This window comes from Bombus terrestris, chromosome 4, assembly GCF_910591885.1.
Source record: "Bombus terrestris chromosome 4, iyBomTerr1.2, whole genome shotgun sequence".
Classification (NCBI taxonomy): domain Eukaryota; kingdom Metazoa; phylum Arthropoda; class Insecta; order Hymenoptera; family Apidae; genus Bombus; species Bombus terrestris.
In genome coordinates, this window is record NC_063272.1 from 14365870 (window position 1) to 14382764 (window position 16895).

The 16895-nt window shown below is 42.8% G+C and overlaps 1 protein-coding gene across 2 annotated transcripts in view; it reads right to left on the bottom strand.

Annotated features, from left to right (window-relative positions):
- Positions 1-679: 679 nt before the first annotated feature.
- The window catches only part of LOC100644394 (POU domain, class 2, transcription factor 2), a 123829-nt gene continuing 107613 nt past the window's right edge, over positions 680-16895 (bottom strand). The window contains exons 5-10 of one of the 2 annotated variants that reach the window (XM_012307915.3): positions 8672-8808; positions 7583-7942; positions 4421-4483; positions 3980-4299; positions 3594-3890; positions 680-3397 (exon numbers count right to left, since the gene is read on the bottom strand). In XM_012307915.3, the coding sequence (XP_012163305.1) occupies positions 3145-3397; positions 3594-3890; positions 3980-4299; positions 4421-4483; positions 7583-7942; positions 8672-8808 (1430 nt within the window). In that variant the 3' untranslated portion in view covers positions 680-3144. The remainder of the gene's footprint in view (positions 3398-3593; positions 3891-3979; positions 4300-4420; positions 4484-7582; positions 7943-8671; positions 8809-16895) is intronic. The other variant, XM_012307917.3, reaches the window with a different exon arrangement.

The window sequence follows — 16895 nt, forward strand, 5'->3', positions numbered from 1 at the left end:
ACGGATTTAATTTGCTGATGTTGGCGATCGTAAGAACGAGGGATTGAGAAATCGAGTTCACCAGAAACAAACCACAATATCAAGAATATCGTATTTAATAAGTAATGTCGCATAAGTGTTACGGTTATCGCCATTTATCAGCACTTAAGTGTAGCGATGAGTTTTCAATTCCTTATCATAGAGCATCTTGGAAATAATTCTTTCACCATCGATCGATATAGATCGAAATTAATTGCCACATGGAAAAGTAGGCTACGAACGAATCAATTCTACGATGTTAGAGTGAAGGTACAACGTTTCCATGATTGCTCGAACTTACGATTGCTATGACGACCAGCGTTGCCCAATGATACCCTATAATTAAGGATTACTTAATAATAAGCGTCGCAATAATAAGAAACGATCGTCACGGTGAATAAATTCGCCGCGGATTCGCTAATCATCGTTCGCTGCCATATCTTCCTATTATTTACAATACGTTTACTTTATACATTTATGTATAGTATGTATATTTATACATGCATATGTATATATTCCCGATGCTCCACTACTGCGCAATGTCTTTCTCGTCGCGTACATATGTGCTTCATACACACATATACATACAACTAACGTAATAATACATAATATATATATATATATATATATATATATATATATATATATATATATATATATATATATATATATATATATATATATATATGTATATATATATATATATGTATATATATGTATATGGACAATTCCTAGCACAAACTTCTACATGTATGTAAATCTCTTCAAACACTGTTTCCGTCACCTTGGTTGTACAAGATCATAGCCTTTAACTAGTCACCGGGTGCTTACCACCTGGAAGAATCGATCTGTGCGCTCCAAGATCAGAATTCGCGCTTCTAATAAATGCCATCAGCCTCGTAACCGATTTCTCGGTTTCAAAACACGGCGTCAACGCGAACTCTCGGACCACGAGCGTATTCAATCGACTGGCGCAAACGTATACGAGCTACATATGTGGAATAATTCCCAAGTAGCCTGTCTATATATGCCGTATGTACAGGTACAGACGTATCTACAACTGCTAAACCTCGTGTCTGTCTAAAAAACAGAGAATATGAGCATGCCATCCATTTTCACCCTCTCGGAAATGTAACTTTCGTTACCTTCTTTTACTTTAATTAGAAGATACTTTGGCTTGAGTAATTACAATTCGTTGAAAATCAATCGACCAAGACGCGAGTGAGGACTTTGTCGATGACGATATACGAGCCATATTTTCTTCCACTCTTTGTTTTTACGGTATTATTAGGCCCGCACGTTTCTTTGTATCTTATCTTTTCTTTTTTTTTTTCTTTTTGCCTACATATACAAATTTATGACACAGATATGTATGAAGACAGACACGCACGCGTATGCGTAATAATGTACAATCGTATTGTCGGACTTCGCCGCATGTTCACCACCTCAAAGGGAACTTGAAACTTGAAGATCAAAAGCTCATCTGAATTGTATAATATTTCTTTTACTTGATGAAATTAAGCGAGTGGTTGTTTTCGTAAAATCCAAACTGTCGATTAATCGTTGATTTTCATTAGAAGAAATTAGAATCTACCATTTTGTATTATTTCTCAGTGGCAGTGAACATTCCAGTTTCCACGAACTTGGTGCTTCTTTTCTTTAGTAATAGACGAACTTTCTCTCTTGAGAAATTGGAGACTCCCTTGTAAGTGGCACGTAAACCCTGCTTACCACGAAGAGGCGAGTACTTGTAAAAAGTGTTCGCCCTCTTCGAAGGAACCGTCGATCGCGACACCATGAATTCAGCAAAACGGCAGGAAGATTTAACACGTCCGATCCATGTGTTCTCTGGTTGTTCGTTGTAATCTCGATCGTGTGTTCCGTCGTGATTCGTTGGACGAATGCTCGTGAAAAATTTAAATATTCCACTACTCCATCTTTCTTCGGTGGCTTCACGATTTCGAAAAGTTTAATTCTCGGATTCTTCGAGATCGTGAAACAGCACGCACGAAATGTAGTGCGTGATCGAAACGACGTTGAATCGCCCGATGGGCAAAAGGAAACTCGAAGGACGCAGAGGAAAACCAGTCGATAATTACAGGTATCGTCGAACGATTCCCCCCATGATAAATATTTCATGATAATTCAAATGAGAAACTGCAGAAACCGATTAAGGTACTGTTTTATGACGGTTCGCGGCCGGTTATATTCGCGTCGTTAATTACATCTTGTAAATAAATGTCGAATGGCGGCAACGATCCTGCACTATTTGCTATGCGGGAATGAAGACCTCAAAGCCATTTTGAATTTTGATTGAATTCAAATTTAGTCTGTAATTTGTATCATCGTTTCTTCAATTTTTTCAAATGAAATAAATGCATATTTCAAGTTGGAAAAATTGCATTATTTTTATATACAATGTATAATAATCACATAAGCTTTGAAGACTTCGTTCCGCGTGACATCATCATCACTACAATCAACGCTTCCAACCGAATAATTCAGCCGATAAATATAATACTGTGAGAAAAATACGAAACGTTCAACGAAACACGATGTTCGATAAATCGATGTCTTTGGACGATACACTGCATTTCTTGAAGTTTAAGTTTTTACCTAAGAGTCTCTTTGTGGCGTACCATGTTTGATGCCTTTCCATAATGCCTCTCTGTTACTCGTATACTCTTTATGAGATAGATATACCTTGATAATTCCTCCTCCGATCATCCTCTTCCCTTGATTGATCATTGATTTTGATTGAAATTGATTAATCATAACCATAATTAAAGATTGCATCCACTTCTGACATAATCTCTTCCAAATGAAATCTCTCGACACCAGGATATGTTTCGAATCGTATCGTGAAGTCAGCTAGCAGTCCAAAATCTCTGCTCCATTCCCTGATCCTATTGGTTCCATCGCGTCAAATTCCCTTTGGTAACGAAATCCGCCGACGGGCGTTCGCTAGATAGTCATTGAATCATCGCCAACGACGGACCAGCTGACGGATTAGTGATAAAATTCAGGTAGATTGCACAAACGTCGTTGTTGTTGTTGTTGTTGATGTGATGGCTGTTGATGATGTTGATGGAAAAGCGCATCCCCTTGATGGGTGGGCTGTTGGTGTCACTCGTGGGATTTGCCACTCAGTGGGTGATAGTTTCCACCTGCTGAAGCCACCAGAGCCAAGGGTAGTGGTGAACCGAGGGGTGTGGGGTGAGGGTGAGAGTGTCCCATGCCTGAAGAGTGCGTCGTGAGAGCTAGAGGACTACCAGACATGGAACTTGCTAGTGATGCGAAGACTGATGGTGCTGGAGACGCCATTGTTGGACTGCCCATTGCTGCTGTTGGCGGATTGATCCTTTTTTCTTTTTGTCGTCTGTAATGAAATAGAATATGTTGATAATGTGTTTCGTTAAACATTTTCATCGATGCTAAAACTACTAGTTCCACTGGAACCAATTAAAGTCACTGGTATCGTACCATTTTAATCCTAAGTAACTATACGTATTAAAGGCCGATAGTTTTAGTGTTAAAAAAAATTGAAGAATAAAATTGGTACTTTTGAGGCTTACCTATTGCAAAACCACACCCGAACAACTTCCTTCTCCATGGCTAAAGTGTCTGCTAATACGGTAATTTCTTCAGAAGTAGGTTTCGGGTTCTGTACGAACGCTTTCTCCAGAGCAACTCTCACGCTAGTTTCTATCGATGTTCTCTTCTTCCGCCGCCTGCCGATGGCTTCCGGTGTAGTAAGTGGATTCGAAAGAGAATTCGGGTTGTTCAACGAATTATCCGCGTCTTCCAACCATTTTTGTAGGAGGGGTTTCAGTTTGCACATGTTCTTGAAAGAAAGATTTAATGCTTCGAACCTGGTAAACAGAATAAGACAATCGAGTCATAAAATGGTAATAAAACTTTTTACTTCTTCGTCTCATTTGTAATTATGAAAAATATCCACCTGGAGATCGTCGTCTGAGAGAAATCGTTGCCATAAAGTTTGCCCATAGCTAGGCCAACGTCGCCTTGGGTGAAGCCGAGTTTGATCCGCCTCTGTTTGAAGGTCTTGGCGAACTGTTCCAGTTCCTCGAGGTCCGTAGTCTCTTCCGGCGATGGTTCAAGCCTCGGGGGCGGTGGTTTCACCGCTGGAGGCGTGCCAGGTGGCGGTGGTGACCTTTGTTGCCCTAAACTTCGACCAACTAGGCCTCCGCTACCCTGAAGAGCCTGCTGCTTTTGTAAAGCTTGTAGTTGCTGCGCTGCCTGCGCTACCGCCTGCTGCACCTGATGACACATAATTGAATCCTCTTTTTTTTCGTTTGATTCTTTAAGTAGAATTGGTAGAAAATATTAGAGACGCATTTGGCATTAATTGATGGATCTTTAATTTAATGGTCTGTCGTACCTGCATGGACTGTGAGCGCGGATGACTGGATCTTGAGGAGTAGCCACCGCTCTGCAACAGCCCCTGCAAGACGTTAACGACCATTGATCGTTATCGTACACGTTTTCCCCGGTACGAACAATTCTATTTATTTCTGTCTAAGGCTTCTCGATCTAAAAAGTAATTTTTAAATATTCTATCTTTATACTGTTTCTACATTTACCGAGCATGATTCACACCTGCAAGTCACAGAAACGATCCTAATTCTGCTGCTGCTCTTCAATTTTTATTTAATCTTGCACTTTGTGTACAAACGGAAATACACTTTTTAATATTATAAGAAGATCTATAGTGCAAAGTTGAAATTGCGCATGTCAATAACGATGTTCCCATATTTCCTTCGAACTTAAAATATTTTTTGGCGACAGAAATAGATCGGATTATAAGTGAGCCAAGGAACCCAACAGGCTTGAAAAGAAATCTTCGCTTCTTTAAGGACCTTCGAAATCTGAATATCTATAAACTACTCTTGAAATGCCGCGCCAGTTATAGATCACGGTAATCTTTCTAACCCCTATTCGAGATAAATAGTACACCAAGTTAAACCAAGCTGCTCCACACGTCGGTAGATTAAGCGGTTTCTATTGGAAAGGCGACACGTGTTGCGCTCATGGACAGGTACGAGAGGAGTCGCCGAAGGGGCGGCCGGACCGATCGATTATCATCACCCTTTTCTTAACCAGATGCTCGATTACGAGAAGAAGGGACCCGTGCAAAACGAGTCGCCCGGGGAGGAAAAGGGTTTGGGATTGGTCGCGTGTCGAGCCCGTTTATGCTTATTGTCGACCGCGAAGACACCCTGCGAAGGGTGCTTAGAATATCGCCACGTGCCGTCACACACGGGTTAGAAGACTCAAGATTCACCTGTACACGCGATTCTTTAAGTTGTCAGACTATAAAAACTAGAAAGCATGACTTGTTAGTTTTATTTCCTGTGCCTTTCAGAGATATTGTTGATTTCGATTGAATCGTTGAAACCAAGTCGGTGAAAGTACTACAAATGCAACAACAATCATGACGCATTGCTAATCTATGTGATTGTAGGTAATGATAAGAACTGTTAGAAAGCAAATCGAACTCTTTATATTCAGGAAATCGAACATTTTGATCTCTCTTCGTCGTATTAATCCTGTAATAGCGTAATAAACAAAATGACGGAAAATTCAGAATGAACCATTAAGAAAACAATTATTTCTTGTCTTCACGATCTTTTGCATTTCTGGTATCAGGTATGAAAAATACATACTTTCGATTTTTCATTGAAGATAAATATTAACAATCGCAATACACTACCATTTTTTATGAGTTGTCCAAGGAACTCTACACTGTCCGAAGATCAATGCCACGAATTGCTTCGAACGTGAGATGTTGCGTGTCAGCTGGTAGCCCAAAACACGCACGAAAGGAATTGAATCAGTGTTACGGACGACTTCCGCCATGCGTGTAATCCTTGAAAAGAATCCGGACTATGATGCAGGTTGCAAGCCACTCGAGGAAGGGTTGCACGATGAAGGAATACGTGTGTCCGGGTTTTTAATCCCGCGACTGTTTCCAAAAGGGGAAAAAAGCCAGGGGGGTTGCTCGATGTAAACGAAGAAAAAGACGAGACGATAGAAGGAAGATGATGGAAAATTAAGGGTGAGGAGGGATAGCGAAGGATAGAAAAAAGAAACAGCTTGGCCACGTGTGAGGTAACAAAAGGCACCCCGTGGCAAGGTGCCGAAGGGATCTCCTTGTTGCACCTTTCAAAGAAGACACGGAAGACCCAAGGCTTTAATCCTCGCAGCTACGTATATCACGGCCATTAAATCTGCTCAAGTTCGAAGTCGTTTTGTTAGTTTTTCCAGGAGGTTACGTAGGACGTGCACGCGCTTCACGTGACGGAATCTATAGAAATTTTTTCGTAAACGCGCGCAGACCCCGAAGGCCTTCATTCAACGTTCTCGCTGGAGGGGGGGGGGGATAAAATCGGCCGAGATCCAGGAAGGAGGATCGTTTTTCATCGTATCCCCGGATATATCGATTTTTCTTACTTCGATCCGCAGGATCTCGAGGGACAAAACACACAAAACGAACGATATTCAGGGTATGTTCTTTACGAGGATGCAGGTGATGAATGTATTTGCTCCCCATTTTTTATCTTAACAAACGAAACGTCCGACATAGTCAATTTATTTATACGAAGAAAATAGAGAACGTTTTTAGAAAATCTATAGAAAAATCTGCTTATCCTTGGAATTTTATTGCAGACCCAGTTTTTTTGTAACGAACATAACAGAGATTTTTAGAAAGTCTATAGAAAATCCTGTGTATCCTTGAAATTTTATTGGAGACTGGGCAATGGTTTTCCATACTCGTCAAATTCTAATTATTCGACCGATCACGATTTTCCACTTGTCAGAGAGAAAACGCGAGGCCAAACGAGTACAAACCCTGTCCCTTTGTGACATCTCCAGCCGGCTATCTCCGCGTCAAATCGAGCGAATCGTCCCCGAAGAATAAGACGTCTACTTCTTTTCGGGCGGTCGATCAGATACCGCATGGAACGTCGTCTCTGGGCTCGCGATCATCTACCTCCACCATCCCCGCTAGCCGCCGACGCGACGATTCGAATCGAATTCGCATCGAGTGTGTAATTCGGTAAAGTACCCGATGCCCGAAGAACAATGATGTCGGAATTCGAGTGCACGGGATGCATTTGTTCGCGCTCCCAGCGTAATACCTTTGGTCAGAGATAGAAAACGCGCCCGATTTTCGACAGCTCTTTATATTTTACAGAGGAAAGAGGATCCTGCTGCTGCTGTTCCTGCCTTCGGTGTTTTCACGCTCAGTTTTTCTGCCTTTTTTCAATTCTGAATAATCATATGATGCTCGAATAATCGACATAATGTTGAAGTTCATTCGAATGACACATTTTATTTCGCTAAAATTTTATGATCTAGAGTGCAGTTATTGCACGATCATCGTTTTGAAATTTTGAGTATGAATATAGAATTATTGCAAGATCGGAGAAACAGCCATGTTGCTACACATCTTTCAACTATCGTACCAGCAACAAAATTTTCTTTCCACAGTTTAGTACAACAGCGATCTAGGAAAGGTAATGTTGAAAGTTTCACGAACCTGGTTCTGTAAGAAGAACTGTGCCTGCGCCGGAAGCTGGCCCGCTGCAGCAGAGTTGGCTTGCTGAAACATTGCCAACTGCTGCAACTGTTGCTGCAGCGAATGTTGTTGTTGTTGGAACGTCGAAGCCAATGCCTGAATCTCCTGTGGCCCGAGAGCACCAAGAGGTCCATGCATCAGCAATTGCTGGCTGACTAGTTGAGCAGCCAGGGCAGCTTGCGAGTTGCTGCTGTTCTGCTGTCCTGCCGTGTGCTGCTGTTGTTGATGACTTCCGGTTATCTGGCTGCTCACCCCGGAACTAGGCGAGGAGGCGCTGCCGCTGGTTCCGCTGCTGCTGTTGCGGTGCGACACGTCTGTGACCTAAAATACATTTTCGTTGTTAAAGAAAATTAATCGAAGATCGAGAAAATTGTAAAGTGTGACGAATAAAAATACTACCGATAAAATAATTCCAGTTTGATGTAACTTACATACTACTATTTTGTGTTTCTAATTATGTAGACGTAGAATTATCACTCAAAGATTACTCGAAGACAAATAATAATGAACTATCTCTTTCGAAGTATTTAGACACGGACATAAATGTTTATATATTGATAATTGAAGTGTTACAAATGAATTGGGACACGATGATCAGATGAAAAAGAAAGAATCGATTTTCATGGAATTGCGTGGGAGCAGAAATCGGAGGAACACGGAAGAGCTACCCTACCCTAATGTTACAAAGTAAACGGCGTCGAACAATACCGTGTTTACACTCGACCAGGTCAGGATATTGGTCACTACGGTCCATCCTGCACTTTTGTGTTTTAAAACCTACATCCCTCCCTATCCGTCCTTCCTGTCGTTCATCTCGCTAGTGGCTTCCTTTATTTATTTGCCAAATATTGAACGGGAGCAGTTTTTGCGCTCTTCACGAATGACTGTAAAACATCGAGCCCTCTTGTCGTCACTTCGAGACAAAAGGGAGCTTTTTTTACAAAAGGGAAGCAGTACCGGAAACTGTGATTCCCGATGTTACCAGCATCTTCTTTGACCGATAGTTTGTCTTTGAGTGAAGGTAAAAAACAAAGCAGAGAGTATACGAACCAGGTTGAGAGCTTCCCTATCCGAGTCCATGGAATCGTGATCGAGATTCGCCTCAGTGGCATCTTGAATATCACTGGTGATACTCCTATCGTCACCACTGAGATCGGGTCCATCCACCTCACCATGAAGGTCTGCATCTATAAAAAATAAGAAAAGTCCATCTTTAATTATCACTTCCTTCTTTTAACGACTACCTAATTAACGCAACATTCAACGCTGAAGGGATCTTTGGTCGAAGAGATTCCTAAGTTCAACTCTAAATTCACTAGCGAATTCAATGTACGGCAGATCGTACAGTTGTTGTTGTTCTGCGGCCTGTACTTCTGATGTAGGTAACGCGTGGGGGTGCAAGTTGGCGTGCTGGTCGCATGAAGTCGCATATCCGCAAAGATCATCCTGGGTTCTTCCAGGAAGACCATCATGACCTCGTTTGCCTTCGAGGATCCTCGTGGCCCGCTGTTTGAGGTAACATTAGGTTTGGCTTCAAGATCCAGCACGACGGTCAATGACCGTGACCTTTGGGTGCGGATCGACTCTAGACCATCAACTATCTTCTTCTTTCCACGTATCTGCCGTTCGGCATCGTGACGATTGGTCACCACATCTTTTGGGTGAGATCGATAAAATCGAATATATTTCTTAAGAATCGAATATATTATATTTCCAACCACGGTGATAATTTTGTAGAGCAAAGTTATCGAAGAAGTTTGATATGTTCAAGAAATGTTAATATAAAGCTACCAATATACTGATAATGTGAATAATCAACACCATTCACTGTCGGTACCGATCGAACTGAATATTCTGGTATAACGTCCAAGGGCAGTCACCAAGTATTCCGAAGGTCACAACGAAAGCCAGTGGTCCTCATCGAAGGACCGATACAGAATGAATGTTAGGATGACGCAACGAAATCGTGCCCCTAAGGACGACCGAATCATCCCCACCACCACGTGGCTGGAAGGGGCTTTCGATGATTGGTCGTTGGTATTGAAAGATCTCGTACGATTGGCTATCCTGAAAAACCCTTTGGCCCTTTGCACTCCCTCCAGCTCGCGGAACAACTCTTCGCGCATTCATCATCGTATCTTATGACCAGCCTCCCTCGCCACCCTTTTCTTCTTCTTTCGCTGTTACGCGCCCTCTGAAAAAGGGGTACGTGCCGGATAATGGCACGGAACCGATTCATTTGGTTCGAGAAAACGAGCTTACGCGCCCTCATTGGTCCTGCGCGTCAGTCTAACGGTTTTTAATAATAATTATTTCGATACGCCGGGGCAGCGGAGGCCGTTTCGCATTCTTCGAAAGGGGATTTGCGGCATGACGACCGTCATGCGAAACCTTGATCACGAATGGATCTTTGCTTCAGAGGTTAACGCTCTTAAAATATAACATTTGTATGAAACTTATGTTGAAATATAACATAAGATTAATGATAAAAGACAAGAGAACGACGATGAGCAATTTAATAGAAAAGGGCTTTTCTACTATTCTTATTTTACCGGGGTGAAGTCTGAATGGCTATTTGGACCGCGAGAACAAGAAAGGTCAGTGAACCAAGGTAGCGAAGAAAGGAAGTCTCTTAGCCACTTGGACCGTCGAATTTTCCCATCGATGTCAGGACAAAGACTGAGAAGAGACGGCCAGGAACAGATAAACGCTCGCGAAACGCTCGTAAAAAGGTCGAAGAAGTCGCAGGTGGGGATGCTCGCTACTGTGGGACGAGATTCGTAGTCAGGGAGAAAGAAGGTAAAAAAAAAAATTCAAAATCCTGTGAATCCCGTGAATTCGACGCAAAAGTTTCACGAGGTTCGCTCCGCATTTCGTTCCTCCGCATCTGTGCCCCCTTCATACCTGACATAGATTCCCCTGAAACGATGAAAAAAAAAAAACGGGAGAAGAGAGTCGACAGATCAGGTAGGGCAGCCTTGGACAGTAAAAAGCCTCCGTATTGGTGGATTCCCTATAAAATTTCAGTTACTCGTCCTCGTTTCCTCGCGCGGCCGATTACACCCTGGCTTCGATCTTTTCTACCCTCGAGTGACGCGTTCGAGACGCAAAAAGCAGGTACACAAAGTCTACACACGGACGAACACGTCGGTTTCCCTTTTCACCCCTGAATTTGCATCGTCGATTCCCCTCTTTTCATCAAAATTACGCTTTTTTCTCCGTGAGAAGGTCCCGCGGCTCTCTAACATTCGAAGAGAAGAAGGAGAGGGAGGGGAGAAAGGATTTTTGGGGTGAATTACGTCGGTTCCTATTTTTCCACCCTTTTCCAGTAGCGCTCTCGTGAAAGACTCTGCGACTTCTTGTTCAAAAAATAACGTTTATCGACGACGACGACTACGAAGACGCCAGGTGCGAACTCATCCACCAACGGACGCCTAGATAAGGCGACCGATGTTTTGCTTTCCTCTTTTTCCACCACGTTTTTGTCCTATCGCGATTAGCTGCGATGCGATTGGTGGTGCTTCAGGTTTGAAAAAAAGCGCAACGAACGTTGTACGAAGCTTCTAATGGAACGGATCGATGGAATTGAGAAGAGGAGGAGAGACGATACTTCTGGAGGAGACGTTGGAAGCAACGGTTTTTTGACGAACGTTCACGAGCATCGTGAACGATACAGCAACAGTCAAGAAAGAAGTTTCAATACATTGGAAAGTTAAAGAAATTTTCAAATAACTCTTTACAAGTTAGCCGAATATTCAAAAACTTTACCGTTTGAATATTTAAATATTCGAATATTTAAAATTCGTATGAATTATCTTTACGATTAAACGCAAATTCATTCTCGACAAGTTTCCAACCCTCGCTCGGTAATAAATTAACCACCCTCCAGGTGCATTAATACCAAAAATTCCGGGAGCGAGATCCTATCTCGAATCTCCGACGCGTCTTTGTCCCGCATCTGCATACACCAAGGCAGTTTTCGGTGTCGTTCGAAATGGGACCCGCTTACAATGGCGGTGCCCATGCAATTTCGACGCATTGGGGCTCGTTTAACGTTTGCACGACTGACACGGTGACCGTCTATCCATCATCCACCTACGTTTCCACGATCAAGCTGCACGCACACGTAACAGAATCCATTCTGAACGACCGACTGCAGCTGGACGTTCGCAACAATCTTCGATTTTCTCCTTCCTTCCCCTTTTTCACAAGCGGAGGGAAAAACCGGGCGCCGACCTGACCTTCGTGTCGCAAAGTCCAGGTTCGGGGAAACATCGGACACATACGTCAGGTGATAAAATAGCACAATGAGACACCTGAGCTGCACCATTGCCGGCTACGGTGTCTGGATGTTTTGAAGATGATGATTTTGGGAAACGTGGTTGCTTACTGGTTCAAGGGTCGTTTCTAAATGACCAGAGAGTTCGAGTAAATATTTTCAACGTATTAGCGAAGAATTTCGTGGTACCTTCGCGGTTTTGTCGGGGGTTGGGACCGACGATTCAGCATTCTGAGTAGTACAAGTGTTTCTTTATATAATTCATTTTTATATAATTAGGGAATTTCTAATATGGCAGTGAAAATTATCGAAATATTTTTGCATTTATGTTGAAAGTTATTTCGAAAGTACGATTTCCATTGCTACAGAATTTAACGAAGCCAAGCAAAATTCCACGCGATTAATTTATACTTAAATTTACATTGATTAAGTCCTACACAATAACGATTCAAGTTCTAATATTAGAGCATTAGGGCACTACGAAATTTCATTCGTGTGACAATTTCATTCAGATTGCATGAAAATGCATTGAATATTTCTATTTAATTCATCGGAATGCATCGGATGAATAACGTCAGTTTTCTCCACCCACGACGTAAGAATCGCCACGAAGGCGAAGTTCCATTTTCTCGATGAATTCCGCTGTGCAACAAAGCTTCCCCCATCTCTGTCCACCTTCCTTTCTCTGTCTTCTTCCCGTTCGTTCTTCTCGCCTGGGATCAGCCGATGTTTTTGTTCGTCCAGGCGAGAATAGCCAGAGCAACGACGAAGGGCACGTTGCCCTTTTCTCGCGATCTACATAAAATATCGATTCTTTCAGCGTTCGGGAAAAATATCGACGAGTCACGAACATCCATGCACGAGTCTCTCCCTCTTCCTCCATCGTCGTGATCTTCGTTCTGCTCCTATCGTGAAACCGGCTCTTCTCGGTTTAACGAACGGCATCACAAAGGAGAAATCGTTATTTTCACGGGTCTACCCGATTTCGCGGTTGCATCCCTCGCTTTCTGTATGTTCCGCTCCCCTCTGCTCCGCCCTCGAATCGGCCCTCTCTCAATCGCGGTCCTCCTTTTGCTCAATTTACTCCAAACTCACCTTTCTACCCTTCCTTGTTTCTTCTGTTTCTGTGTTCTCTACCCTTTCTGCGATAGATCTACTTTCAAAATTCGTAACGGTCTCCTCCGAATACGTGTAAACTAACTCTTTCGCAATTATGCAGTTTTTCGACCTCCACCGCGATTTACTCAATTTTCCGTAAAATCTCTCGATTGCCATCCACCTTTTCCCTATTTTGCACTTCTATCCTGTTATCATCTGTCATCATCCTGTTATCCTATTATCATCTTAGGCGGTTTCGCTGTGATTTTTGCATTTTTGTTACATTATGTTCATCGAGTTCTTCGTTCCATAATTCGATTCTTAAAATTGTACGTTAAATTTAGTTTAACGCTGTAAGTTAGAAATTGCATCATCTATACGCTACGAAAGGGGCAGAAGATTTGTTCGAAGGGAAGATCTCGAAGAAATTGTCAAATCTTGTCGCTGCACATTGAAGAGAAACGATTCGAAAGAAATTTCTGCTCTCGATTTACCTGGCTGCATCGCAGGCAGCGTAAGATCGCATTAAGTCTCGTTCCATCTTCGTCCTGCATATCACACGAGGCAGCAGAATGCCTAAACGGCATCTGCCTTCGCGTCGTTTCTTCGTCGCCATTCTTACGTAAGGGAACTAGCGACAATGCGACCCAACCACCCCTACGTCTACGGGGGAGGAATGTCTGGCCCATTATTCCACGCTATGTGCACCGCCTGTCAACCGACTTACGATTTTATTAGGGCCTTACATCATTCGATTATGCCTGCTCGGTCCGTTTTCATGCATGGCGGGCTCGACGAGTACCGCGGTGCGAAGGAAACGAAAGAATCGATCTCTAGCAAACGACTCCATCGGAGTAATTTTATCTCAATTTCATTCGTACGCCATTAAACAACTACTTAAATATTCATTAAATTTAAAAAATTGCGATCTTTAAAATTGCTGCGAAGAGTTAGCAACTATGTTTAACTTCTTTCTAGATGAATTGAATTTTGTTTAAGCCTAAATTTTTCTCTGTTCTAGGCTTTCAGAGGATCTACAAAAGTTCTGGCATACTTTCAATGTTTCCAAGCCTCGCTAGGTCAAACATGTGAAACGTGTTTCGATAAAAATAAAAGTTCGTTTCGCCCAGAAAGGGAACTCGTTGCAGGAAAATTCACTGGTGAAATTTCGATGCATTTCCTTCGCTGCGCCGATTCGAGTGTTCCAAACTCGGTTTCTGTTTCTTCCTAGACAGCGGTAAAGGTGTTGTCCTAGGATCAGAAATCGAGGTAGTTAAAGCGAATCTGACTATAGCCGAGGATTCACATCGAAAAAGGGGGAAGGCACGAGGGGGCTAGATCCACGAGCCAATGGAATAACAGTTTCCACTGGCGTGTTTTGAAGCAGCGGTGCCGGCGGTTCGGCAAGGGTGACGAGAGAAGGGGTGGACTGGTTTTCGAGCAACGTGTGGGGTGAGTCTAAAACCGTTAGGTTGGTCGCGTGCTACCAAAGGCACGTGGCCTTCCTCTCCTTCTCTTATTCTCTCTTTCTCTTTCTTGGCTACGCACGCGCACGTACACGCGTGAATCTTGCTCCAATCCTCCGTACGCATGGTTCTCTTACGCATGGTTTTCATGCAACGACTTCGGATCATGGAGTCAAAAATCGATTCGTAAATAGAAAATTCACGAAATTTCATATACGACAAAATAGATTTACTACACTGCCCACCAACGTAGATTTTTGTTATGTACGATCAGTATATACGTTTGAGTATGTTTCGACTCTCTTCAAACAAATAACTTTAATAAAGCGTGTAAATTAAACAAAAGACGTCGATGCAAAGAGAGTTCATGAAAATTATTACAAATTATTTCTATTAAATTACATAATAATTGAAATTCCTACAGTGCAGATTCGCTATTTCAACCCTATCAAGATTTCTGAGAACAAAGATGTCAAAAGCTCCGAGAGATTGCAATTATTTCATTGCGCAAATCAATCAGGAAGATCGCCAAGTCCGATTATCAAAAAACACGTGTTCCATAGAAACTCGGCCGATTATCTTTCGAACGAGCAACGTCGAAAGCTGTTTATACGCCTAATAACCAAGAACGCCTCCACTTTCTTAATTAAAGTCAACGGAGCGTCGAATTTATTCCGCCCAAACCACGAAAGCCAACTCGGTGCCAGAGGCTATCGATTGTCAGATATAGAACGCTCAGGTAAAATTAAGAGGCAGGTAAGCGGCGAGAGCGAGATTCTTGGACACATGGCGCCATTAGCGGCGGTGAAAACGAGATATTCGAGGACGAACGTGGGTCGGGACAGATGCAGGATCGGTAAATAGTCGACTTGGATGGCAGATCGTCGATGCTGATCGTCGTCATCGACAGCTACCGTTATAATGAAATCGAGACAGACCCCTTGGCACGTGCTTCTGAAACGAACGCGAGCCCATTCTCTCTGCTTTCGTTACTCGTGTATTCGCTTATAAGACTGCTGCGCTGCATAACGGTGCATCGAGATGCAGTCTGCGATTACAGATGGTCAAACCCATTGGAAAAACAAGAAAAAAGAGGAGAAAAAACAGGACAATCTAAATAGAAGAAAAATGAAAACAACGTTCTTCGAGGGATAGATATCCTCTTAGATAGCTCCAGTAAACCATGGAATATTCCAACATCATCTTAAAGAATCGATAAATAAATAAATAAATTTGTTAGAAATTCTGTCGACTAGAAATGGCTTTCTATATGCATATAAACGAATAACGATAATTTACTTATTCGGTACGAAATTCAATGAACGTCGACGTTTTGATTGCTAAGAAACAAAGAGCTTTGTAAAGCAACGAATAAATCTGGAATAGAAGGCAAAACGGAGACGCGTAGGAAACGAAGAAACTCGCAGAGGCAATTACGAGAAGAGCGACGAAAAGCAATTAAGGGTTTAGAAAGTCCATCGTGTTCGGCGATGCGATAAGAAAAATGGTCTGCGGCCGAGCGAAGCGCGCGGCCACGTTCACCGTAAATTTCCGATAAGGAAATGAGACTATGCATATGAAAGCAAGGGTTTCCGCGAGGGAGTTCCACGTTGCCACTCCAACTCCATTTACTGGGGGCACCCCCGCTGCTGGCTGGCAGTGATGTATGGCACGGTAAGCCTTCGTGCTGACCGCTATCGACGATATTCTGCGTTTCCTCGTCTTCCACTTCGCAAACACTCGATTTCTGAGTCGCTTTCTCGCCTCGGCGATACGAAGGTGGCGCCAACCGCGAGAAGATCCATGCGACATTCGCAACATTGTGTCAATTGCAGGGAATATGAGTTAATTGGTACGTTAGCGTGATGGATATCATAGTTAAACGATGCTTCGTATGCTGTACATTTAGAATTGCAACGATGTTATGAGATACAGGTCATTGTGTATCATTTCTTAGAAACATCGAAAATTCTAATTGAAGGCTAAACTGTTATTAATTCGGATACAAACGTTTTAACCTTCCTATCAATACAAATTATCTACGTTGATGAACGTACATTCAAAGCTACGTATGACACTTGCATGAAATGCAACATTATCTCGAACGTGTTATATTTTGTAAAATATCCATTGAAACATTGACCCATCACGTGCTTGAAAACCGCATAGAGGTGGCAGAAAGCGGACAGCGAAGGAAAACGGAAACCAGAGGGTGGGTACAAGGGGAGGGAAGTGGCGAGATTATTTGAATATCCCATATTTAAGATTCGTCCGGCGTAGTACGGGGCAGTGATTGCCGAGTTGGCAGGCCGGTCACGTGGCCGGCACGTCATACACGTCAAACCGACCCCCGATGGAAGCCACCCCTATTGCGCCTAAGGCCGGCGGCCAGCGCTGCGAATACTTTACATTCTATTTTCACGCTGTACTG